This window comes from Pan troglodytes, chromosome 8 (genome assembly GCF_028858775.2).
Source record: "Pan troglodytes isolate AG18354 chromosome 8, NHGRI_mPanTro3-v2.0_pri, whole genome shotgun sequence".
In the NCBI taxonomy this organism is placed as follows: Eukaryota; Metazoa; Chordata; class Mammalia; order Primates; family Hominidae; genus Pan; species Pan troglodytes.
The window spans coordinates 86,383,837-86,409,610 of NC_072406.2; the positions used below are offsets into that span (position 1 = coordinate 86,383,837).

General features: G+C 41.3%; 1 protein-coding gene across 10 annotated transcripts in view; it reads left to right on the forward strand.

Moving 5' to 3' along the window:
• The window catches only part of ADK (adenosine kinase), a 558,353-nt gene that overhangs the window by 11,876 nt on the left and 520,703 nt on the right, over positions 1 to 25,774 (forward strand). For 3 of the 10 annotated variants that reach the window (XM_054659700.2, XM_054659699.2, XM_063781901.1), the window contains exon 1: positions 13,491 to 13,899. The exons of 5 other annotated variants lie outside the window; for them this stretch is intronic. In XM_054659700.2, coding sequence (XP_054515675.1) covers positions 13,886 to 13,899 — 14 coding nt within the window. In that variant the 5' untranslated portion in view covers positions 13,491 to 13,885. Of the gene's footprint in view, positions 1 to 11,432; positions 11,636 to 13,359; positions 13,900 to 25,774 lie in introns of those variants that run through there. 2 more of the 10 variants (XM_016918648.4, XM_001148373.7) reach the window with 2 other exon arrangements.

Below are 25,774 nucleotides of genomic sequence, written 5' to 3' on the forward strand. Positions count from 1 at the left end.
TTTTTTGAGACGAGTCTTGCTCTGTCACCCAGGCTGGAGTGCAGTGGCATGATCTCGGCTCACTGCAGCCTCCACCTTCCGGGTTGAAGTGATTCTCCTGCCTCAGCCTCTGAGTAGCTGGGACTACAGGTGCCCGCTACCACACCTGGCTAATTTTTTGTATTTTTAGTAGAGACGGGGTTTCACCATGTTAGCCAGGATGTTCTCGATCTCCTGACCTCGTGATCCATCCGCCTCGGCCTCCCAAAGTGTTGGGATTACAGGCGCGAGCCACTGTGCCCGGCCAACAGTAACCTTTTCTTAAGGTCCTGTGGTTGATGTCTTCACTCATTCTTTCTTCTTTTAATATAGTAGAATTGCGTATTTGGGGGAGGAATAGAGTTTCTGAAAGAGTGAATGTACAAAGAAGATCCCAGTGACCTGTTAGAATGATGAATCTCTTTTCTCTGTGTTAGCAAGCCTTTAATTAGTAAGGCTGTTTGCAGTGTAATTAGAACTGCACAAGCATGGAAGGTCAGTAATACTGTTCAGAATTTCATAATGTACTGTGTAACATAACGTACTGTGAAATGAATCCATAATACCACAAAATTTGTTTTTAAAGAAGTTTGTCTCTATTGACTCATCTAGGAGGGGTCACTTAAAAACAAAATAGGGCAAAAAAATCAAATTCAGATGTCTTAGGTTTTCTCAAATTCCTTTAATCTTGATATAGCAAAAGAAACTGTTTCCTTCTTAGCCCTAGAATGGCAGTCTGAAAAATTACTAAGTTTTTGAGGAAACAAATTGAAATGCAAGAAAATTATTTCCTTTACAAATAAACAGTTCTCTTGTTTGTCTTTGAACTTAACCACATAGAGATTTAAATAGTTTGTTGTTTTATAGGCTTGACTGAGGAAGTCTTCTCCTAAAATAGAATTTTTTAAAATAGTTTTTTCTCAGCCCAGCTGAGACCTTAGTTATCATTTTTAGTTCTTAGTTTTGTTGAAGATTGAAGCCATTAAGCCGTAGAAGTGATGCAGATTTATGCTGTTGGCTATATCTGTTCTCACCTACTCAGGATGAATTGATTATACTACATTTTATCATGGGATAGCATGTTGATGCATATAAAACATAGTGATGAAATTCTACTTTGTCTTGTTTTACTTATTGCTTGTTCATCCAAATGTATTAAATTTGATTGTTTAGGTTTGAGATATTATAATAAAACTTGGTTACATTATTAAATTCAGTACATAGTATAAAATGTTTATTAAAAATAGTATTTTAGGCTGGGTATGTTGGCTCATGCCTGTAATCCCAGCACTTTGGGAGGCTGAGGCAGGCAGATCACTTGAGGTCAGGAGTTCGAGACTAGCCTGGCCAACATGTTGAAACCCTGTCTCTACTAAAAATACAAAAATTAGCTGGGCATGGTGGTGGGCGCCTGTAATCCCAGCTACTTGGGAGGCTGAGGCAGGATAATTGCTTGAACCTGGGAGGCAGAGGTTGCAGTGAGCCCAGATTGCTCCACTGCACCACAGCCTGGGCGACAGAGTGAGACTCCATCTTAAAAAAGGAAAAATTTGTCCTTTTTTTTGGGAGGGGAGTGTAGGTTCTTCTCTACATAATACATTGACTTCCTTAGGGGTATTCATCTCTGTTTGAATATCCTAAGGGTGTTCTTTAGAGAAATATATACATTTCTAGACTTATACTCGTAGATTCTTATCTTTGCCTAGTTTCCTCTGGAGGACAAGAATCTCTTCTTTAGCACTATTTCCCCCATATTCGTGTAGCATTCCTACATTTTTCAAATGTAAAAAAACACCACATCAGAGACCTTTGACCTCAGTTCTCTGTGAAGTTTCAATAAACTCCATTCCTGAGAAGACGTGTTAGTTTCTTGTAGATATCAAGTCAAACTCAAAGATCTTTAAGTGTTTTCTTTGTTTCCCAAGATGTTGATTCTTTACTCTCATAAAACAGGTTAAAGCAGGCTCTCTCAGCCTTTCTCTTTGAGAAACTACTTTCATATTTCCGAAGACTGCTTGGGAATGCTGGTGGGAGTTGGGATAGGAGCAGCGGAGGGAGGAGATGCCTAAGAGTGCCTATTCTCAGGTAGAGTTGGAAATGTTCCCTCCTAGAGCTGAGATTTCCTGCAAGACATCGAGTTGGGGTGTGAAAGCAGCAGCAGATTTCAGTATCAGCCAGATGTGGCTTTGAAATGGTGGTTCACAGTTTCTTGTGATTTTTGAAAACTCTGAACATATTTTAGACTTTTTAGATTATTAGTGCTTGATGAGGTACTTAAAATCAGAGTCTAATATTTGGGTTGTACAGTTGAGGGTATTAAAGCCCAGAGAGGCTAGGTGGTATCAGTAAGGTAACACAGTAAGTTATAGCTACTAAGTATCCAAGGTGAGATTTGATCCTGAGTCTTATAACTTACCGTTGCTCTAGGCTCTGCAATAAGAAATGAAGCATCAATTTCCTGGGGAGTTTTTTTTTTAATTAAATTTAATTTTTTTTTAAGATAAGAATAACATATTTGAAGAAAATGTCAAGTACTTTCACTTACATTTTCTTATTGATCTCCACAAGAAGACAACCAGGCAATCTGTCTTTAGCTGAGGAAACAGACCCCCGAGAGGTTAAGAGTCCCTAAGTAGTAAACATTCATCTCACGTTCAGGACCTCTGACTCATGCATCTTGCTGTTTATATTATGTATGAAGATAGAAATTGAGAAGTTGTCAGTAAATTCTGTATGTGCTAGATAAGCACACTGTTTAAAGAAATTCTGTGGCAATTGTCAATTGTGTTTTATAATCTTGTCTAGACTTGTGTCTCTCAAGTTTTCTTATTCACACATATGTAGTTTTATCCCCCCCAAAATAATTATTCTCTTGTGGGATCTACTTAGTGGTATGGTTTGCAAATGGATTAACTCATTGAACTGGAATTTTTAGTAGATTATATTTTCTTTTTTCTCATGTTTTTTTGAGACAGAGTTGCTTTGTTGCCCAGGCTGGAGTGCAGTGGCCTCCTGGGTACACTTCCACTTCCTGGGTTCAAGTGATTCTCCTGACTCAGCCTCCCAAGTAGCTAGGATTAAGGGCATGTGCCACCACACCCAGTGAATTTTTGTATTTTTAGTAGAGACGGGGTTTCACTGTGTTGGCCTGGCTGGTCTTGAAGTTCCAACCTTAGGTGATCTGCCCGCCTCGGCCTCCCAAATTGCTGGGATTACAGGCGTGAGCCACCATGCCCGGCCAGTAGATTGTATTTTCTAATCAAAACTTTAGACAAACCAATTTTGCTTGTGTTTAATTAAAATGTTCTAGTTAAGAACAATTTATTAGTACTATTTTTTGAGATGGGGTCTTACTTGGTTGCAGAGGCTGTAGTGCAGTTGAACAATCTTAGCTCACTGTAACATTCGCCTCCGGGCTCAAGCCATCCTCCCACTGCAGCCTCCCAAGTAGCTGGGACCACAGGCTTGTGCCACCACGCCCAACTAATTTTGGTATTTTTTGTAGAGATGAGGTTTTGCCATGTCACCCAGGCTGGTCTGAAACTCCTGGCCTCAAGTGTTCTGCCCACGTTGGCTACTCAGGAGGCTGAGGTAGGAGAATCGCTTGAACTTGGAACATGGAAGTTGCAATAAGCCAAGATTGCGCCACTGCACTCCAGCCTGGGTGACAAAGTGAGACTCCGTCTCAAAAAAAAAAAAAAAGAAGAAAAAAAAAAGAAATGGTTAAAATAGGAAAAGTCTCAGTTCCTCTTAGCTATTTCTGATTGCTACATGACTTCCATGAAGCTTTTTAAGCTTTCACTCAGTTCTGAGGTGTTTATATGAGCTTGTGAGGAACTTCTGGTTACAAACTGTAATACCTATTGGCTTTTAGCATGGTGCAAGGAAAAGAGCTTTGGATTAGGGATAAGGACACCTGAGTCCTATTAAGGTCTCTGTCTGGATTTGTGAATGCACCTGTTAAGTGAGTTGTATAGACTAAAATGTTTTCCAGACTACATGAGCCTTTTTGAGTATTGCACAAGTGGTATTTTATAAACGAGAAATAGAATAAAAAATATTGTGCATTGAGTACCTAAGAGGTAAGTATTGCTCTGTGAATCATTGTTTCAGTTATATGTATAGGGTACTGGGTTACAATGTAAAAAATGTATTTTTAATTAAAAAATATAAATGTAGAAAAATATAATAGAGATGAGGTCTCACTATGTTGCCCAGGCTGGTCTTGAACTCCTAAGCTCAAGTGATCCTCCCGCCTCAGCCTCCCAAAATGTTAGGATTACAGGCGTGAGCCACTGTGTCTGGCCAAAAAATGTATTTTTCACACAGTTTGGTTTTCTATTCCAAAATTTGGTGGCTTAAAATAACTACTTTATTAGATGTGATGATTTTTGGATTAGGAATTCAGACACAGCTTGGCCTGTTGATTCTGTTCTATATGGTGAATAAGATCACTTGGAGGTGTTTAGCTGACAACAGGTCTGGTCTGGAGGGTCCATCTTATCTTTATTCACTCACCTTATGCCTTAGGGTAACTGGAGGCTTGGCTCAACTGGGCTTCTCTTAGTGTAGTTTGAGATCCTCTCTGTGGTTTCTTCAGCTGGGTAGTTGGACTTCTCACGTGGCAGCTCCAAGAGACCAAAGCAGGAGCTGGCAGCCCTCTCAAAGGCTAGCTTAGAATCTGGCATAGCATCACCTTCACTATACACTATTGGTCAGAGGAGTTCCAGGCTAGCCCAGATTTAAGAGAAGGGAACATAGACTTCTTGTCTCTAAGATATTGTTCCCATTTTAAGTCTGCCACAATTATGTAAAATAATTTAGAAAAACATGACTGAATTATATATCCAAGCTTTTAATTCTGTTATTGCCCTTTGAAGGATGATCACTTTTAAAGTGTTTTTTCCTCCATTGGGAAATTTGTCTGCTTTTGGTAAATTTTCATAGTTCAATTTGAGTATGTATATTATTTTTCCATGGAATACTGAGGGTTTTATGCTTTTGAAGAAATGATTTAAAGTTTAAAATTTCTTTCTCTACATTGATCTGCTGGTTTTAATTCTTTGAATAGCACTTATGATCATTTGATGCTGTTCTTTTTTGTTACTTAATTATTCATCTTTCTCTCCTTAGAATGTAAGTTCTAAAAGGGCAGCACATGTTCTTGATCTTTGCCAAATCTGTAGTGTCTCCTGTAGTAGAACAGATGCTCGATAAATATTTGTTGAGTTAATGAATGAACAATTTAAAAGACTGTGAGCTGGGCGCGGTGGCTTACGCCTGTAATCCCAGCACTTTGAGAGGCCGAGGTGGGCAGATCATGAGGTCAGGAGATCGAGACCATCCTGTCTAACACAGTGAAACCCCATCTCTACTAAAAATACTAAAAAATTAGCCGGGCATGATGGCATGCGCTGTAGTTGCAGCTACTTGGGAGCCTGAGGCAGGAGAATGGCGTGAACCCGGGAGGCGGAGCTTGCAGTGAGCCGAGATCGTGCCACTGCACTCCAGCCTAGGCGACAGAGCGAGACTGTCTCAAAAAAAAAAAAAAAAGAAAAAAAGAAAAAAAAGATTGTGAAGTATCATAGATCAGATCTACGTTGAAGTGATAAAAATAAGGAAAATCTTTTTTTAGACGGAGTCTCTCTGTGTTGCCCAGGCTGTAGTGCAGTGGCATGACCTCGGCCCACTGCAACCTCCACCTCCCGGGTTCAAGCGATTCTCCTGCCTCAGCCTCCTGAGTAGCTGGAATTACAGGCATGTGCCACCACACCCGGCTAATTTGTGTATTTTTAGTAGTGATGGGGTTTCTCCACGTTGGTCAGGCTGGTCTCGAACTCCTGACCTCGTGATCCTCCCGCCTTGTCCTTCCAAACTGCTGTGATTACAGACGTGAGCCACCGTGCCTGGCCAAAATAAGGAAAATCTTTTAGATAGAAAATATAGGACCGGTGTGGTGGCTCATGCCTGTAATCCCAGCACTTTGGGAGGCTGAGGCAGGTGGATCCCTTGAGCTCAGGAGTTTGATACCAGCCTGGGCAACATCGTGAGACCACATCTCTACCAAAAAATTAGCTGGGCATGGTGGCGTGCATATGTGGTCCCAGCCGCTCAGGAAGCTGGGGTGGGAGGATTGCTCGAGCCTGGGAGGCGGAAGTTGCAGTGAACCAAGATTGTGCCAGTACACTTCAGCCTGTGTGACAGTGGGTCCCTGTCTTAAAAAAAAAAGGAAAAAGAAAATATATTTCATAAGGTTAGCAACAAGCTTTTGAGAAGGGCTATTCTTTATTTCTGTGATGTACTTTCTATATTTTTGTATTAAAATCCCTTTTCTGTTGTGAAATGATAGTGATATTCACTTCTATAGTTTAAAAATATGTTCTGTGCAGCATAAATAATTGATAAGCAGTGTTATCTTGTACTTTCAGATTGGAGTTGCCTTTGAGAGTCAAAGATTTGTAGCTCACGGAAAATAAAGAAGTACTGTGTGGGTGTGCCTGGGAGGGAGTTTTGCTAAGAATTCTTACTAAATAAAGTTCAATCAGTCAAATGTTATTGTACTCTTCAAATTCTCCAGGGAAATAAATTGCCAGCTTCCATTTAAAGATTGTATTTTGTTTGAATATGTGATGTTAAAGTGAAATGTGACATATAAGAATCTAAAGATGATAAAAAGATTAAAAGCAAACAACATAATAGCATTCTTACAATGTCTTTTGCAGGAGAGAATTAATAGATTTAGCAGTGTTTCTTTGAATAAACTTGTCCATAATGAAAGCCAACTAAAATTGCATTAAAATTTATCAACTCCTTTAAAAAAATTCAATATGTATTGAGATACAAGTATGCAAAGTATTTTCTTTCATTGTCTAATAAGAACTTAAAGGAACCTGAGATGTCACCTATAACAAACTCCTTTGTGTTTCAGAAAAGGAAACTGATGGTCAAAGAGGTAATAATTTGTCAAAAGTAATAAAGTTATTGGTAAGTCCAGGATTCGAATCCCTTCTCATTCCCAGGCTCCTGACCTTTACATGGCTGCACACTATTTTAGGGAGACAAGTTTTAAGAAGTTTCTCTTTTTGGATATGATATAGATTCTTTAAATAATATTATTTTACTGATTTTTGAATTCATATTAAATGAGGGTTTGTATTTTTAAGTAACATGCAGGGAAAACATTCCACATTCATGTTATGACAGCTGGGCTCGTCAAGGCTTTGCAAAGCTCTAAAAGTAGGATACAGACTTTTAACTTTTGTCAAGTTATGACTTAAAATTAATCAAAAAAATCATGAGGACACCTTATTTTTGTTATTCCTGTCTTAAAGAATCTTTATACATGAAAAAAATGAAACATTTATAAAATTAGCCCAATTTGTCTAAAAATAAGGGTAGTTTTGACGGTTGTGAATTTCTTTTTTTAAAAAAACTCAGGAACAAGGTTATGATTTTAAAAATGCAAGTTTTCAAAAAGGGCAGGAGTAAGTTTTGTATTTTTAAGCCATTTAAAAAAGATAGTAAGGCCAGGCACGGTGGCTCACGCCTGTAATCCTAGCACTTTGGGAGGCCGAGGCAGGCGGATCACGAGGTCAGGAGATCGAGACCATCCTGGCTAACACGGTGAAACCCTGTCTCTACTAAAAATACAAAAAAAATTTGCCAGGCGTGGTGGCGGGCACCTGTAGTCCCAGCTACTCTGGAGGCTGAGGCAGGAGAATGGCGTGAATCTGGGAGGCTGAGCCTGCAGTGAGCCGAGATCGCGCCACTGCACTCCAGCCTGGGTGACAGAGCAAGACTCCATCTCAAAGAAAAAAGAAAAAAGAAAGTTGATATTTAATAATAATTATAAAAATTATAACTGTAAAACCAGTATTAGAAAATTAATGATGGATGAATGTAAATAAAGTAAAATTATGCATAATCCTACTTTCCAGAGATAACTAATAACATTTAGGTGTATTTCTTTCCATTCATTTTTTTCTATGCATATATGGTGTGTATTTTTTTAAACACAGTCAAGTTCATACTCTACTTCCTTTTGTTTTGCTCTTTTCATTTAACATTATATCATGAGCATTTTCTTATGTCCCTAAAAAGTCTGTGGAAACATTTTATAATAGTTCCATAACATTCTGTAATTTATTTAACTATTACCCTATTTCTGGTTATTTGGGATATAATAAATTTTTGCTATTGTTAATAAGGCTGAAATGAATAACTGGGTATACAAATCTTTATACACATTGGTCTCTCTTTTAATGATAGTTGCCTAAAAATTGGAATTACTGACACATATTGCCAAAATTCTTTATAGTAGAAATGTACTAATTTATACTCCCATTAATTTTATATGAGAGTGCTTGTTTTATCGCACCCTTAACAAACTGGTTGTGTTTGAAGAGAACTTTGCTATTATTTTGGGGCTTGAAGCATTTGTTGAAGAGATTAGTGGATGGGTCCACATTTTTGGTATGCTATTTGGAGGCACTTAGCTATTTTGGATTATGTATCTGATTGCTTTTATAGGGCCAGACCACAAGATTAGATAAAGTATATGGAATATTTACATATCAGTCTTACGAAGAGCAAACTATTCAGACCCACTTATCTTGATTCAGCTATTCTAATTGTAAAAAGACTACTGAAGGTTAAAAATTTCAGTTGACTATTTTCTCCTAAAGTAGGATAAGCTAGGCTTTTAGGAAAAAAATAGGGTTGAAATAAATTGTTTAGAAAATTGATCAAAAGTAGTAGTTACTCAGTACTCTCTCTCTCAGCGCTCACTTTCTGTCTCTCTCTGTCTCTGTGTGTGTGTGTGTGTGTGTGTGTATTTAGAAAAAGACTAGAATGGAAAGATTAGAAATAGAGCATGAAAGGCTGGGGAAGGGAAGTTGCTGTGAATAACAGAACTTCTGCCTTTACCTGGGAAAATATATCTTTACTTTTGTCGCTACATTATTGACTCTGAAAGATCACATGAGTCCTCTTTCTTGAAATAATATTTTTGTGTTTGTAACTGCTGACATGACTGGTACTTAAATTTTGAGAGAATAAACTTTTTGAAAGTTTTTTTGACCATTAATAAAAAACTTTTTTTTCATTTCCTACAGTACATGGATTTTCTTTTTTCTTTTTTCTTTTTTTTTTAGACAGGGTCTTGTTCTATCTCTCAGGCTAGATTGCAGTGGCGCAAACACAGCTTGCTGTAGCCTTGAACTCTTGGGCTCAAGCCATCCTTCCATCTGAGCCTCCCAGGTAGCTCTGACTACAGGTGTGTGGTCTCCCTATGTTGCCCAAGCTGGTTTTGAACCCCTAGGCTCAAGTGGTCTTCCTGCCTTGGTCTCCCTCAGTGCTGGGATTACAGGTGTGAGCCATTGCACCTGGCCAGACAGCTGATTGGCTGGGCGCGGTGGCTCACCTGTAATCCCAGCATTTTGGGAGGCCGAGGTGGGTGGATCACCTGAGGTCGGGAGTTTGAGACCAGCCTGACCAACATGGAGAAACCCCATCTCTTATTAAAAATACAAAATCAGCTGGGTATGGTGGCACATGCCTATAATCCCAGCTGCTAGGGAGGTTGAGGCAGGAGAATCACTTGAACCTGGGAGGCAGAGGTTGCAGTGAGCCGAGATCGCGCCATTGCACCCCAGCCTGGGCAACAAGAGTGAAACTCCATCTCAAAAAAAAAAAAAAAAAAAAAGCGGATCACGAGGTCAGGATATCAAGACCATCCTGGCCAACATGGTGAAACCCCATCTCTACTAAAATACAAAAAATTTGCCAGACCTGGTGGCGCACGCCTAGGGGATTGCTTGAACCCGGGAGGCAGAGGTTGCAGTGAGCCGAGAGTGCACCACTGCCCTCCAGCTTGGTGACAGAGTGGGACTCCATGTCAAAAAAAAAAAAAAACGGTTAGATGCAAATATCAAAAATGAGTTAAAAAATATCTTTGGTGTGGCTTCAATTTTATTAACTATTTTAATATTGCAGACCCATATCTTCCCTTAATTATACTGAATTTAATATATTTGTTAAAAAATAAAGTTTTAAGACTACCTGTTTTGGTATCAAAATTAGTTTTTTTTTTTCTTTTTTTTTGAGATGGAGTCTTGCTCTGTCACCTAGGCTGGAGTGCAGTGGCACGATCTCTGCTCACTGCAAGCTCCACCTTGGGTTCACACCATTCTCCTGCCTCAGCCTCCCAAGTGGCTGGGACTGCAGGCACCCGCCACCACGCCCGGCTAATTTTGTTTTTTATTTTTAGTAGAGATGGGGTTTCACTGTGTTAGCCAGGATGGTCTCGATCTCCTGACCTCGTGATCCACCCGCCTTGGCCTCCCAAAGTGCTGGGATTACAGGTGTGAGCCACTGCGCCCGGCTAGGTTTTTTCAAATTGAAATTTTTTTTTCTTTTTCTTTCTTTCTTTTTTTTTTTTTGAGATGGAGTCTTGCTCTTGTTGCCCAGGCTGGAGTGCAGTGGAGCAATCTCAGCTCACTGCAACCTCTGCCTCCCAGGTTCAAGTGATTCTCCTGCCTCAGCCTCCCAAGTAGCTGGGACTATAGGTGTGTGCCACTGCGCCCAGCTAATTCTTGTATTTTTAGTAAAGATGGGGTTTCACCATATTGGCCAGGCTGGTCTCGAACTCCTGACCTTGTGGTCCTCCTGCCTCAGCCTCCCAAAGTGCTGGGATTACAGGCGTGAGCCACCGTGCCTGGCTTTAATTTGAAAATTTTAATGTTACAAATCAAGGGTAGGTGTTACCAAAGTATGTTAAGCATGAGCAAAAGTGCATTTGATTGTTCAGAGGGCCAAGTTCATGTTAGCTTTGGGATCATGCCTCCAGAGATGTAAGTTTAACTATTATGATAATAACAAAGTAATAATTATGCCATGTGCCAAGGATTCTATTAGACTCTTTACTATAGTTAATTAAATTTTAATCTTCACAGTGCCCTGAACAGCATGTAATGGGTAAACCGAGGGACAGACAGATTAAGAACCAGTTTAAAGGCTGGGTGTGGTGGCTCATGCCTGATTCCCAGCATTTTGGGAGGCTGAGGTGGGCGGATCACTTGAGGTCAGGAGTTCAAGCCCAGCCTGGCCAACACGGTGAAACCTTGTCTCTACTAAAAACACGAAAAAAAAAATTAGCTAGGCATGGTGGTGCGTGCCTTTAGTCCCAGCTACTCGGGAGGCTGAGGTGGGAGAATTGCTTGAACCCCGGGGATGGGGGCGGAGGTTGCAGTGAACCGAGATCATGCTACTGCACTCCAGCCTGGGTGATAGACTGAGACTCCATCTCAAAAAAAAAAAAAAAAAAAAAAAAAAAAAAAAGAACCAGCTTAAAGTCATACAGGTAATAGGAAGTCAAGCAGAAGTTGCAAACCAGATACCTCTTGCTACCTTTACAGGCTTGCCACTCAGCCTGGCCCACAGACCAGAAGCAATTGGTGAGACCTGGGAACATAAAGAAATGCAAAATTTTGGTCACTGATACCTGCAGTGCCAAACCTGCATTTTAACAAGATCCACGAGATTTGTATGCATGTTAAAGTTTGAAAAGCACTGATGGTGTGAAATGTGGATTATCTATCAACATTTTCCACAAGAGAAGGTGGGTAACTCTAGCCAGTGTCTCCACCACTGTGAATTGCTAATCCAGCTGCTGCTTTGCTTCAGATCCTGTTTAATCCAGAGGAACAATTGACTAATTCTGCTTGTGGACCTTCGGTCAAAGTCTTAACCACGCCAAGTATAGCTCAGTGTTTTAACAGCTTTTACTCATGGACTGAACACATCAGTTTTATAGACCATGGCTTCATTCTGGATAGGCATTTCCTAGATTAAAGAGAACAGTGCTAAAAATAGCATTTTCTAAAGAAACTTGAAATCTTCTGGAATATTTGATGTGTTTTATGGCTAGCAAGAAAACAGATTTGTATAAACTGGCTTCCTTACTAATTTCATTTTGTGAACTTAATTATTCTATCACAGGGACAGTGATAGGTAAAGCTAACTTAGACTATAGAGCAGCACTGTTCTGTAGAAATATAATGCAAGATTCCTGTAATTTTAAATTTTCTAGTAGCCACATTAAAAAAGGTAAAAAGAGGCCAGGAGTGTTGGCTCACGCCTGGAAGGCTGAGGCGGGCAGATCGCTTGAGGCCAGGAGTTTGAGACCAGCCTGGCCAACATGGTGAAACTCCGTTTCTACCAAAAATACAAAAAAATTTAGCCAGGTACGGTGGTGCATGCCTGTAGTCCCAGCTACTCAGGAGCCTGAGGCACAAGAATCGCTTGAACCCAGGAGGCAGAGGTTGGAGATCGCGCCACTGCACTCCAACCTGGGCGACAGAACAAGACTCCAGCTCAAAAAAAAAAAAAAAAAAAAAAAAAAAGTGAAATGTAGTCCAACTAAAACAATACAATTGTGTTTAGTGGAAAAATATGTTGCTTCAGTTATAAAATTTAAATGAATTAAAATTAAATAAATTAAAAATTAAGTTCTTCAGTCCCATCAGCCACATTTCAATATCGGATGGTATTGGTTGCTTCTGATATAACTGATTTCAGACATATGAAATTGATCACCATCCTAGATGGTCAGTAAGTTAATGCCACTGGATATTGTAGTCTATTAATAACATTGTAGAACAGGGCCCAGTCGTTCACACCTATATTCCCAGTGCTTTGGGAGGCCAAGGTGGGAGGGTTGCTTGAGGCTAGGAGTTCAAGACCAGTCTGGGCAACATAGTGAGACCCTGTCTCTACAAAAATAAAAAAATGAAAATTAAAAAAATTATTGCACAGAGAATAAAGAAATAAAAGCAATTTGGATCATAAAGCATTTACTGATTCCCCCCTTTTCATAGTTGGAGTTAATTTTCCTTTTATTGGTTCACAATTTCTTAACTCTTCAACTGCATTAAACTGTAAGATTAGAGCCAGGAGTTAGGGTGCCATCCACTTTTCCCCTCTATGGTCTTAGATTCTTTTTTTTATAGCCCGCATGCTTCTTTGGAAAGTGAGGTAATTGTGTCAAATAGGATAGCCTTGAGTGGGGCCCAGAGGTTGTAAAATTTTATGTCTGTACCTGATTCACCTGGTAACTTGCTAAAAATACCGATGTCCACGCCTACCTTTCTAGATTCGGATACATAAAGTGACACTTTCCATATTAAATAAGCTGCTCTAAGTGTTTCTGAAGTTCAGGAACGTTTGGGACCATCAGATCCAGCAACTGACTCTCAAAGGCTGCGGACTGGAGCCGTTGCCAGGCATTTTATATTTTCCTAGGCTGAGGCTTCCCAGGCTGTTGCTTTTTTTCCCCCCACCTTTGCAGATGGATTTTGCAGGCTGTTAAATCCCACTCCCGAAGACCTGCCCTGACAGCGCCTCTTTCCTAAGTGCTGTTACAGGGAGCTGAGCTTGCCGAGGTAGACAGTGGCCATGTGACTGCTAAACCGGTTGCCAGAGGCGCGGCCATTTTTGGGGCGGGCACCCAATCTCTCGCCCTGTAAACTGCGGGGTGACGGGGACGCTGTTACCAGGACTCAAGATGGCCACCGCGCCCGCTAGTCAGCTCGCTAGCCCGCGCGCCAGTGAGCTGGCACGAGACACGCGGTGGCCCACGGCTTCTGGGGACGATCTCCAGCCCTTCGCACGGGGCGGAGCGCCCGCCCTCCCTCCAATCAGCACGCCGGGCCGGCTAGCCAGGGGCCGCCCGCGCGCGGGGTGTGTGAGGACGCGCTCCCAGTCGCTGAGTGCCTGAGCCGGGAAGCAGTTGCTGTGGTACCTGCTGCTGCCCGAGCGGACGTAGAGCATCGGACGCGGGCGCCGTGGCGTTGGGCAGGAGGGCGAAGCCATGACGTCAGTCAGGTAACGAGCAGGTGGCTGCCTTGACTGCTCCGGGCTGGGCGTTAGCCTCCCGAGCGCGTGAGCACTGTCGCTCCTTCTCGCGGGTGGTCTGGAGCCTGCCTCCGCCTCTGGTCCCCCTCGTGTTGGGGGTTCCCTCCGCACTTTTCATTTGGGCATTTCTGCTTTCCTCAGAAGTTTTCGGGTCTGTGGCACATTGCGGAGTTCTGTGTGTCGCTGCTTGGTCGAGGTGACCCTCGCCCAAATTCCAGGGTTGCAAGCGTTCTTGGGTGTGTAGTGGATTTCCCATGAAAAATGTGCCCCACCCGCGCCCCCGGGGGCGGCCCAGGGCCGGAGGGAGCGTGGCATGCACAGTGTGTGTCATACCTGCGTGTCATGCCCTCTGACAGAACTTCATTGTTGGCCGGGAGCAGACCTGCAAAGTTGGCCCTTCTCTGATGCAGGTATATTGCCCTCAAGTTGTGAAATTGTGTGTCTCTAAAATGTTTGCTCACGACTGGAATTAGGACCCTGGTTCCCGAAGGTACCATCTTGTTTCTTTACTCCTTTTATCTCAGAGTCACAAGTGAAATGAGTTGAGAGATACTGGGCATGTAGCGAAAGCCATGAAACTGGAGACTTTCCCCCAATTGCTCTTCCAGTTTGGAAGGTTCTTTTTTTGTTAATGAGGACAGGATAATGGGCTTGTCCACTTTCTCCCAGTAGCCTTGACTGAATGTTTAATTTACGCTAGTTCAACTATTTATAAAAAGAGATAAATTGCCTTATATACCCAGTGTTCTGACTGGCCTTTTTAAAAGCAGAACTTGGGCTTTGTTGTCCCAGAGAAAGGGAGGCCCCAGCACAAAAATGTGAAGAGAAATAAAATAAGCTCATTTTTGGTCTATGAGCTTTCCAGGCTCCACCCGTCCTGGTGATTTGAGGGCTTCTCAATGCCAATTTTTACTACATTGTGTTTAAGAGACAGCTTGGGAACCTAACCCTCAGTAAGATCTAACTGTGCTGAACTCGGACATAGTCTGTCTCTTAAATTGCATAATTATATATATATATATATATATTTTTTTTTTGAGACAGAGTTTCGCTCTTGTTGCCCAGGCTGGAGTGCAATGGCACGCTCTCTGCTCACTGCAATCTCCGCCTCCCGGGTTCAAACGATTCTCCTGCCTCAGCCATCCAAGTAGCTGGAATTATAGGCGCCAGCCACCACACCCAGCTAATTTTGTAGTTTTAGTAGAGATGGGGGTTTCACCATATTGGCCAGGCTGGTCTCGAACTCCTGACCTCAAGTGATCCACCCGCCTCAGCCTCCCAAAGTGTTGGGATTACAGGAGTGAGCCACCGCGACTGGTCTAAATTGCCTAATTCTGTACTAACATAGACAAAGTACTTATCTCATTATGCAGAAGGAGATTCAGGTGCTGAAACATGGAGACCCACATGGAAAGATTTCACAGTAAATTATATTGGGGCATATAAATCTAGCTTTTAAAGCTAACAGTATTTTAGGATGAATTAGAATTAGGCTATTATACCCAGAGTTAATTCCCCTTCTTCCCATTCCCACTCTTATTATCACAGAATGCTACTAATTAGGTGTAGGGGTCAAATACTTTCTGTGTTAAGAATCAGTTGTTATGTGGATTCAGTTTTAATTGACTGTCATCTTCCTGACCGTGCCTCATTGGAGAAACATCCAAATCTAAAGCTTCTGCTGTTTAATAAGTGACAGCAGGATGTATCTTTTACTGTAGGGGTTGATAGTTGTTTTTAAAAGACTGATGTAAAGGTTGACACCAGCCTTACTTGACATATTTTGAAAGGATGGATAACTGATAATAAAATTTATTTATGCTTGTTTCTTCAGATGTCAGTCTGTATTTTACATAATCTTGAACTGTGGTAACATGGCTCGAAAAAGCTCTTTTAGATGTTATTTAAACCAGCTATTCCATTTTACACCTGAGGAAACTGAGACAAAAGTTGAGTGCCTTGTGCAAAATCAGCGGCAAAATTAGGAATTGAATCCAGATTTCCATGATTTAGTGCTCTGCATGGTGCCTTTGTAGAAACAATATACTATTTAAATTTCCTGAAAAAGCTGTTTCTGTGGACAGAAATTGTAAAGTATCATGAGAGACAACTATAGTAACTCTTTTGCTTTCTTCTTATCCTGCAACAAACTTGATAACTGGGGTTTAGAAGTAGGCAGGGTTAGCCAAGAGAACACAACTACTGGGTGTTGGGAAGTGCAGGGAGGCCATTGAAAGTGAAGTGACTCTGTATGGTGATAGTTTTGAATGAGTTGGTCATCCTACAGATACCAGCCATTTCCTGGTGAACACTACATTTAATGCAATTATGTCATATCTTTAGTTTTTGCAATAATGATGTCAGACATGTTCCTATCAGAGGCATTTGAGCCAGAGCGACTCCATCTTGAATAGGGTCTGGGTAAAATAAGGCTGAGACCTACCAGGGTGCATTCCTAGGAGGTTAGGCATTCTTAGTCACAGGATGAGATAGGAGATAGTCAGAAGATACAGGTCACAAAGACCCTACAACAGGATGCAGTAAAGAAGCCAGCAAAAACTCACCAAAACCAAGATGGTGATGAGAGTGACTTCTGGTCATCCTCACTGCTTATTATACACTAATTATAATGTATTAGCATGCTAAAATACACTCCCACCAGTGCCATTGACAGTTTACAAATGCCATGGCAACGTTCAGACCTTACCCTATATAGTCTAAAAAGGTGAGAGACCTTCAGTTCTGAGATATCAGAACTGATTTCTTCCTTTCCTGGAAAACTCATGATTAATCCACCCCTTGTTTAGCATACAATCAAGAAATAACAAGATACTTAGTTGAGCAGCCCATACCCCTGCTCTGTCTTTGGAATCGTTATCCTTTTGTTTCTTTACTTCTCTAATAAACTTGCTTTCACTTTATGGACTTGCCCTGAATTCTTTCTTGCATGATGTCTAAGAACCCTCTTGGGGTCTAGATCGGGACCCCTTTCTGTTAACATTCTCATTTTGTGCTCAGTCTAACAGTAGCCTAAAAGGTAGGTATTATTGACCCCCTTTTACTGATAAGCTGAATGATTACAAGATATCCAACTCTGACTTTGTGTCCAATGTTCTTGTTTTATACCACCCTTAATTGTTGCTAAATATAGTAGTATGTGACTCTTTTCATAGCAATGGCTATGAAAGAATACAGGATTGGAAATCAATGAGGACCAATGGTCAGAATATCTTGGGCCCCATTGAGGGCCTTTTCTGAGTTACTGAGCTTCCATTTCTCTTTTCTTTTTATTATTATTATTATTATTATTATTATTATTATTATTATTATTTTGAGACAGTGTCTTGCTCTGTCGCCCAGGCTGGAGTGCAGTGGCGCGATCTCGGCTCCTTGCAACCTCCACCTCCTGGGTTGAAGCCATTCTCCTGCCTCAGCCTCCCAAGTAGCTGGGTTTACAGACGCCCGCCTCACGCCCAGCTAATTTTTGTATTTTTGGTAGAGACGGGGTTTCATCATGTTGGCCAGGCTAGTCTTTTTTTTTTTTTTTTTTTTTTTTGAGACGGAGTCTCGCTCTGTCACCCAGGCTGGAGTGCAGTGGTGCCATCCGGCTCACTTGAAGCTCCGCCTCCTGGGTTCACGCATTCTCCTGCCTCAGCCTCCCTAGTAGCTGGGACTACAGGCGCCCGCCACCACGCCCAGCTAATTTTTTGTATTTTTAGTAGAGACGGGGTTTCACCGTGTTAGCCAGGATGGTCTCGATCTCCTGACCTCATGATCTGCCCGCCTCAGCCTCCCAAAGTACTGGGATTACAGGCGTGAGCAACCGTGCCCGGCTGGCCATGCTAGTCTTGAATTCCTGACATCGTGATCCCCCTACTTCGGCCTCCCAAAGTGCTGGGATTACAGGCATGAGCCACCGCGCCCAGCCCCATTTCTCTTTTCTATTCTGGACATTTGTTTAATGAAATAACTCAGTAGCAGAGATACTAATATGCATCCTACCAGTGTTGTTGGATAAGTGTAAAAGTGCTTTTAAATTTTAAAGCATTTTAAAAATAGAATAAAAGCACTTTGAGCCCTCTAGAGAATGGTGTCATCTGAGGAAAAAAATGTTTAAATCTTAAATTTTTAGACAGGAAACAAATTTACCTATCTAATTTTCTCATTTTATAGTTGAATTAAAGCCCAGAGATAGTGTGACATGTTCAAGTTCACACAGTTACATATCTTGAACTAGATATGAGATCTCTAGATACCTTGTTCAGTTCCCTTTCTAGTATAGCATTCAACTCTGAGGAATTCTTAAATAATGATTTTTTGGGGGGGGGGTCTCTTTAGGAATTCCTAAATAATAATTTTAAATGAAAACTTTTCTTTTTTTTTAACTTAAGATCTTTGAATTTGGCTGGAGTTAGTATTTCATCATTTGTATTCTATTCTACTTAATTACTGATTAAGAGTCTAAATTTACAGCCTCTGAAACCAGGTATCCTTGGGGAACAACTTATATCCTTTGTTATGTATATCAGATTCCTACGGGTCTTCATTTGGAAAATGATAGAACATATTTGATAAATTGATGCTTTTGTCATTTTAAATTGGCCCAATAGTTAAGTTGGCGCCTGAGTTAAGTTCAGGAGACAGAGGAAGATGCAGAATGTCAGGATTCAAAGAGGATCTTAGCATTTTACTTTTTTTCCTTTTCTATACTGGATCTTGTGTCCAAAGTAAAGTGAAATGTCCTACTTAGACCTAGTGGTAGAGCCTAAGATAGAATTTAGACCTTCTGACTCCTAATTTATGTATTTTTCACTGAGCAACACTATTTCAAAATTCCCCTCTGAATATTGCCTTGTTTTCCTAACATCAGTGTCTAGTCTGGTTTTGGGCATCGCTTACAGCTTGGGTTTGCACCAGGGAAGACTAGGAAATGGAGTTGGGGAATATTTGTTGTAGAGCTAATGAGCCCTATTCTTTGGTCTGCCCAGATAGGTCAGGTTTGGTCTAAAACTATTCTGGGACTCTGGACATCACTGTGCCCTACATGATGATTCTGGAACCCACTTTTGTGGGTTAAGCCTACATTGGAAAATTTATGTGGGCAGTGGGTGGGGTTGTGGGGTATTTTCCTTCTAACACTCGAAACTTTTTGAGGTATGTCCAATAGAATCTGCCAAGCCACTCAGAACATTCATATGGAGACTAAAATCTGGCTAAGATTGAAACTGTCTTTGTTGAGTTGGTTTCTTTAGAGCCTTAAAACAAAGTTTTCAAACTCATTTTTACCTGTGTTTTTAAAATAAGAATTGTAAATTCACATTACTGCACAATTTTTTTTTATGCTGTGGGATTTTTTTAGAGAGGTAAGTGAGCTTTTAAACTAAAATTGTTTCATTTATGGAATATTTTGAAGAAGTAAAACAGGAATCTTTTTATTTATTTATTTATTTTTGAGACACAGTTATACTCTTATTGCCCAGGCTGGAGTGCAATGGCACAATATCTGCTCACTGCAACCTCCGCCTCCCGGGTTCAAGCAATTATCCTCTCTCAGCCTCCTGAGTAGCTGGAATTACAGGCGCATGCCACCATGCCCGGCTAATTTTTGTATTTTTAGTAGAGATGGGGTTTCATCGTATTGGTCAGGCTGGCCTCGAACTTCTGACCTCAGGTGATTCTCCTGCCTTGGCCTCCCAAAGTGCTCACAGGCATGAGCTACCGTGCAGGCCAGGAATCTTTTATGTGCAACGTTGTCAGCTGTTAATGCTCCTATTTATAAATAGGTCACCTTTGTTTGAAAAAAGCATACAAGGTTTTCTAACTCCAAATCTTTCCAGCCACAATATTGCTACGTTAAGCAGAACTGTCAAAGATAAAACTTGAACCAAAGTGATTTTCTAGACTGTTTGAATGTTAACCCTTTCCTGCAATATTGGTTAACAGTCACGTCTCCCTATCTCTTCATACCTCCTTGGTTTTATTTTATTATTTTTATTTTTTGAGGCACGGTCTTGCCCTGTTGCCCTTGCTGGAGTGTGGTGGTATGAACACAGTTCACTGCAACGTCAACCTCCGGGCTTAAGTGATCCTACCACCTCAGCCTCCTGAGCAGCTGGGAGTAGTCCCACTTGTAGTCCCTACAGTCCCACCTGTAGTCCTGTAGTCCCACCTTTGTATTTTTTGTAGAGATGGGGTTTAACCGTATTGTCCAGGCTGGCTTTGAACTCCTGAGCTCAAGTGATCCACCTGCTTTGACCTCACAAAGTGCTGGGCCTCCCAAAATGCTGGGATTACAGGCATGAGCCGCTGTGCTCAGCCACATCCTTGGTTTTAAATTGTTATTTAAAAAATACTGTTGCTGGGCATGGTGGCACATGCCTATAATCTCAGCACTCCGGGAGGCCAAGGTGGGAGGATCACTTTGAGGCCAGGAGTTCAAGGCCAGCCTGGGCAATATGATAAAACCCCGTCTCTACAAAAAATACGAAAATTTGCAGGGTATGATGGTATTGTGCCTGTAGTCCCAGCTACTTGAGAAGCTGAGTCGGGAGGATCCCTTGATCCTGTAATGAAATATACTATTTTTTTTTTTTTTTTGAGATGGAGTTTTGCTCTTGCTGGCCAGGCTGGAGTGCAGTGGCGCCATCTTGGCTCACTGCAACCTCCACTTCCCAGGTTCAAGCAATTCACCTGACACAGCCTCCCTAGTAGCTGGGATTACAAGCGTGTGCCACCATGCCTGGCTGATTTTGCATTTTTAGTAGAGATGGGGTTTCTCCATGTTGGTCAGGCTGGTCTCGAACCCAGCCTCAGCTTACCCACCCACCTTGGCCTCCCAACGTGCTGGGATTATAGGCACAAGCCACCGCGCCTGGCCATGAAATATACTATTAATAAAATGAAATACTGTGATAAAACATAAATAAACATTTTTATTTTTTACTTTTTACTTTTTTAGCTGGCATTCTGGTCTGAGATTATTTTATTTTATTTTTATTTTATTCGAGACAGAGTCTCGCTCTGTCACCCAGGCTGGAGTGCAGTGGCACAATCTCAGTTCACCGCAACCTCCACCTCCCGGATTCAAGCAATTCTCCCTGCCTCAGCCTCCCGAGTAGCTGGGATTACAGGTGCCCACCACCACGCCCTGCCAATTTTTGTATTTTTAGTAGAGATGGGGTTTCACAATGTTGGCCAGGCTGGTCTTGAACTCCTGACCTCAGGTGATCCACCCACCTTGGCCTCCCAAAATGCTGGGACTACAGGTGTGAGCCAATGCACCCGGCAGAGATTTTTATTTTTTAAATGGCAAAGCTAGGTTATGAACAGGATGACCATATGTTCCAGTTTGCCCAGGACAATTCTGGATCATGCCTGTTATCCTGACATTATTATTTATTATTATTTTTTCTTTTGTAGACACAGGGTCTTGCTCTGCTGCCCAGCTGGAGTGCAGTAGTGCAATCATGGCTCACTGTAACCTTGAAATCCTGGGCTCAAGTGATCCTCCCACCTCAGCCCTCCAGAGAGGCTGGGACTATAAACACACACCACCATGCCTGGCTATATTTTGTGTGTGTGTGTGTGTGTGTGTGTGTGTCAGGGGGGTGGGTAAAGATGGGGTCTTGCCATGTTGCCCAGGCTGGTCTTGAACCTCCTGGCCTCAAACTCTTGGTCAAGTGATCCTCCCGCCTCAGCCACCTAAAGTGCTGGGATTATAGGCATGAGCCATTGTCCCCGGCTATCCTGACACAATTATTAATAGACATATAAATGTGTCTCATTTACTCTCAAAAGTGTCCCATTTGGATAATAAATTATCTGGTCACCTACATATGCATTACAATCATTTTGTTGTACTAGGTTTTGTTTGTTGAAATGTTATTTGAACTAGGACCATAAGATAATGGAATTTTGGCCTATTTTGGGTACATTTGGATGTTTTTCATTGGTCAGACATTTTTATTGTATGGAGAGTTCTGAGTGTACAAATGTATATTGAATAGTAATGCACATGATTTGAAATTAGGGATTATTTGTTATCTTACTTTTGGGAGGTTACATAACCTTTAGGAACCTCTTGTTTCCTCATCCGTTAAAAAGAGATAATAGCGATACCTATCCTACATGGGTGTTTTGAAGATATTAAAGAGGTGACATACCAAAAAATGCATTTTAAGTTGAAAATTGTTATATAAGTGTTAGTCATGTCACACATGTGCCTTTCTGCAATTGAATTTAAAATGAATAATTTTACCTAGTTTAGGGGAACTTACTATTTGATAGAGCACTGGTAGTGTTTTGCTGTAAAGGAGAGCAGGGAAATAATGGTAGTTGGAAGTATATGCTGGGCTAAGGTTTTCTGCGGGGAGGTTTTGAAATTTTCACATTTGTGTGCTGAAAAGAGTGGTCCAATAGAAAGCAGAAAAAATAGATGATGCTTGACAGAAGGAAGAAATCAATGTTGAGTAGGAAAGAAGGATAGAATCTAGAATACATATGGAAGGATTGGCTTTACGTAACCAAGAAACACATTTCCCTAGTCTGTTCACTTTAAAAAAAATGCCAACAATATAATTTTTTTTTTTTTATTGAAACAGAGTCGTCGGCCGGGCGCAGTGGCTCACGCCTGTAATCCCAGCACTTTGGGAGGCCGAGGCGGGTAGATCACGAGGTCAGGAGATCGAGACTATCCTGGCTAACACAGTGAAACCCCGTCTCTACTAAAAATACAAAAAAAAAAAAAAATTAGCCAGGCGTGGTAGCGGGCGCCTGTAGTCCCAGCTACTCGGGAGGCTGAGGCAGGAGAATGCCGTGAACCCGGGAGGCGGAGCTTGCAGTGAGCCGAGATCGTGCCAGTGCACTCCAGCCTGGGCGACAAAGCGAGACTCCGTCTCAGAAAAAAAAAAAAGAAAGAAAGAAACAGAGCCTCCCTCTGTTGCCCAGGCTAGAGTGCAGCTGCCCGATCTCGGCTCACTGCAACCTACCTCTCCTGGGGTCAAGGGATTCTTCTGCCTCAGCCCCCTGAGTAGCTGGGATTACAGGTGCGCCCCACCGTGCCAGGCTAATTTTTGTATATTTTTGTAGAGATGGAGTTTCACCATGTCGGCCAGGCTGCTCTGGAACTCCTGATCTCAAGTGATCTGCCTACCTCGGCCTCCCAAAGTGCTGGGATTACAGGCGTTAGCCACTGTGCCTGGCTCTCTCAGTATAATTTACCTAAAGTCAAATCAGCCTTCCCTTTCCCTTTCCCTTTCCCTTCCCCTTCCCCTTCCCCTTCCCCTTCCGCCTTTCCCCTTTCCCTTCTCCCTTCTCCCCTTTCCCTTCTCCTTTCCTTTCCACAGGGTCTTACTTTGTCGCCCGGGCTTGAGTGCAATGGGGCAAACACGTCTCACTGCAACCTTGACCTCCCCAGCCCAAGCCATCTACTTGCCTCAGTCCCCCAAGTAGCTGGGGCTACAGGTGTGCACCACCACGCCTGGCTATTTTTTTTGTATTTTTTGTAACAATGCCGGGGGAGTGGGGTGGGGGTGGGGTCTTGCTATGTTGCCCAGCGTGGTCTTGAACTCCTGAGCTCAAGTGATCCACCCACCTCGGCCTCCCAAAGTGCTGGGATTACAGGTGTGAGCCACTGTGCCTGATCCAGCCTCTTTTTAATTAATTCTGTCCCCCTTCTCACCCAGGCAACCACTTTTGGACTTCTTTTACTGTAGATGTTAGTTTTGCCTGTTCTAGAACTTCACATAAATGGAATCATACAGCAAGGAGTATTTTGTGTCTGATTACTTTTGTTCAATATAATATTTTTTAGATTCACCCATTTTGGTGTGTGTATCAGTAGTTTTTCCCTTTTATTGTGAAGTAATATTCCATTATATGTATGTAGCAACAAGTCTTCTATTGATGGGCTTTGGGTTATTTCCAGTTTTTGGTTACTATGAGTAAAGTTGCTATGAACATTTTTGTATATATCTTTATGTGGACTTGGGTAAATATCTAGGAGTGAAATTGCTGTGTACTAGGGTAGATTTATGTTTAACTTTAGAAACCACTAAACTTTTCCAAAATGGAAAATTTAACACTTTTTACATTCCCACCAGTTTTTTTTAATGAGAGTCCAGTTTTCCACATTCTTCACAATGTTTGGCATTTTAAAATTTAGGCATTCTCCTGAGTGTGTACTTGTATTTCATCATGGTTTTTGTTTATATTTCCTTGATGGCTAATATGTGATTATTGGCCATTTGCTTATCTTTTATTTTGAAGTGTCAATTCATTTCTGAAATATTATCACTGAATAATATTTCATTGTATAGATATGCCACAATTTATCCATTTATCACTTGATAGATATTTGGATTATTTTCACTTTTGGGCTATTATGAACAATGGTGCTGTAAACATTTATGTACAAGTTTTTATTAAACTTTTATGTGCAACCCTATTTTATTGGGTTGTCTTTTGTTGCTGATTTGTAGGAGTTCTCTTTATATCTGAATGCAGGTTATTTGCCAGGTTTCTCAGATTTTACACACACACACACACTCTTTCTCTCTCTCTCTCTCTAAATATTTTCTCCTGGTCTGAGCTATGTTGTTGCATTTTCTTAATGCCTTTTGAGAGCAGAACTTTTAAGTTTTGAGCAAGTTGAATTTGTTGATTTATTTTATTTTATGGTATTACCTTTTCTGTTCTAAGAAGTCTTTCCTTACTCTCTGCTAGGCTTGTGAAACTATTCTCTCATGGTTTTTTTCTAGAAGCTTTATGTTTTTGTCTTTTGTATTTAGGCCTATGATCTATCTTAAACTACTCTTTTGCTATCATGTAAGGGTTTCTCAAAAGGATTTTCAATTAATTGATTAGATAGCTATGGGTCTTTTCTTGGATTTGTTCTATTCTGTTGATTTATTTGTATCTTCTTATGTCAATGCCACACTGTCTTAATTATTGTAGCTTTATAAGATTGGTATTGTTACTTTAAATTTTGATAGAATTAATCAGTGCAGCCGTGTGGGCCTGGAGTGTTTTTGCGGGAAAAAGCAGAAGGTTTTAAATTAGTGTAATTACTTTTACAGGTTTAATTACTTTAGCTGATATATAAGCATTCAGGTTCTTCACTTTTTCCTGTGGCAGTTTTAAGAAGTTGAATTTTTAAATGAATTTATTCTCAATTGTTGAGTTGTTATAAAGTTCATAAAATTTCCTAATATTCTGTTATTGCCTGTATGAACTGCTGTATTTCTCCATTTGCATTCTTGATGTTGGTACTTCTTTTGAATTTTTGGATCAGTTTTGCTAGGGGTTTAGCAATTAATCTTTTCAAAAACCCAGATTTTGTTTTGTTGAATTTCTATTTTGGACATGTATTTTTAATTTTAATGTATTTCTGCTCTTTTAATTTTCTTGCTGTACTTTTTTTTTTTTTTTTTTTTTTGAGACGGGGTCTTGCTTTGTCGCCCAGGCTGGAGTGCAGTGGCACGATCTTGGCTCACTGCAAGCTCCGCCTCCCGGGTTCACACCATTCTCCTGCCTCAGCCTCCCAAGTAGCAGGGACTACCGGCGCCCGCCACCACACCCGGCTAATTTTTTGTGTGTGTTTTTAGCAGAGACGGGGTTTCACCGTGTTAGCCAGGATGGTCTCCATCTCCTGACCTCGTGACCTGCCTGCCTCGGCCTCTCAAAGTGCTGGTATTAGGGGCATGAGCCACCGCGCCCGGCCACCTTGCTCTACTCTTGTGGATTTGATTTGCTCTCTTTTTTCTACCTTTTTTGAGTTAGAAGTTTAGATTATTGTTTTTAAACCTTTCTTGTTTTCTAATGTGCATTTCATTTCATTCATTCATTC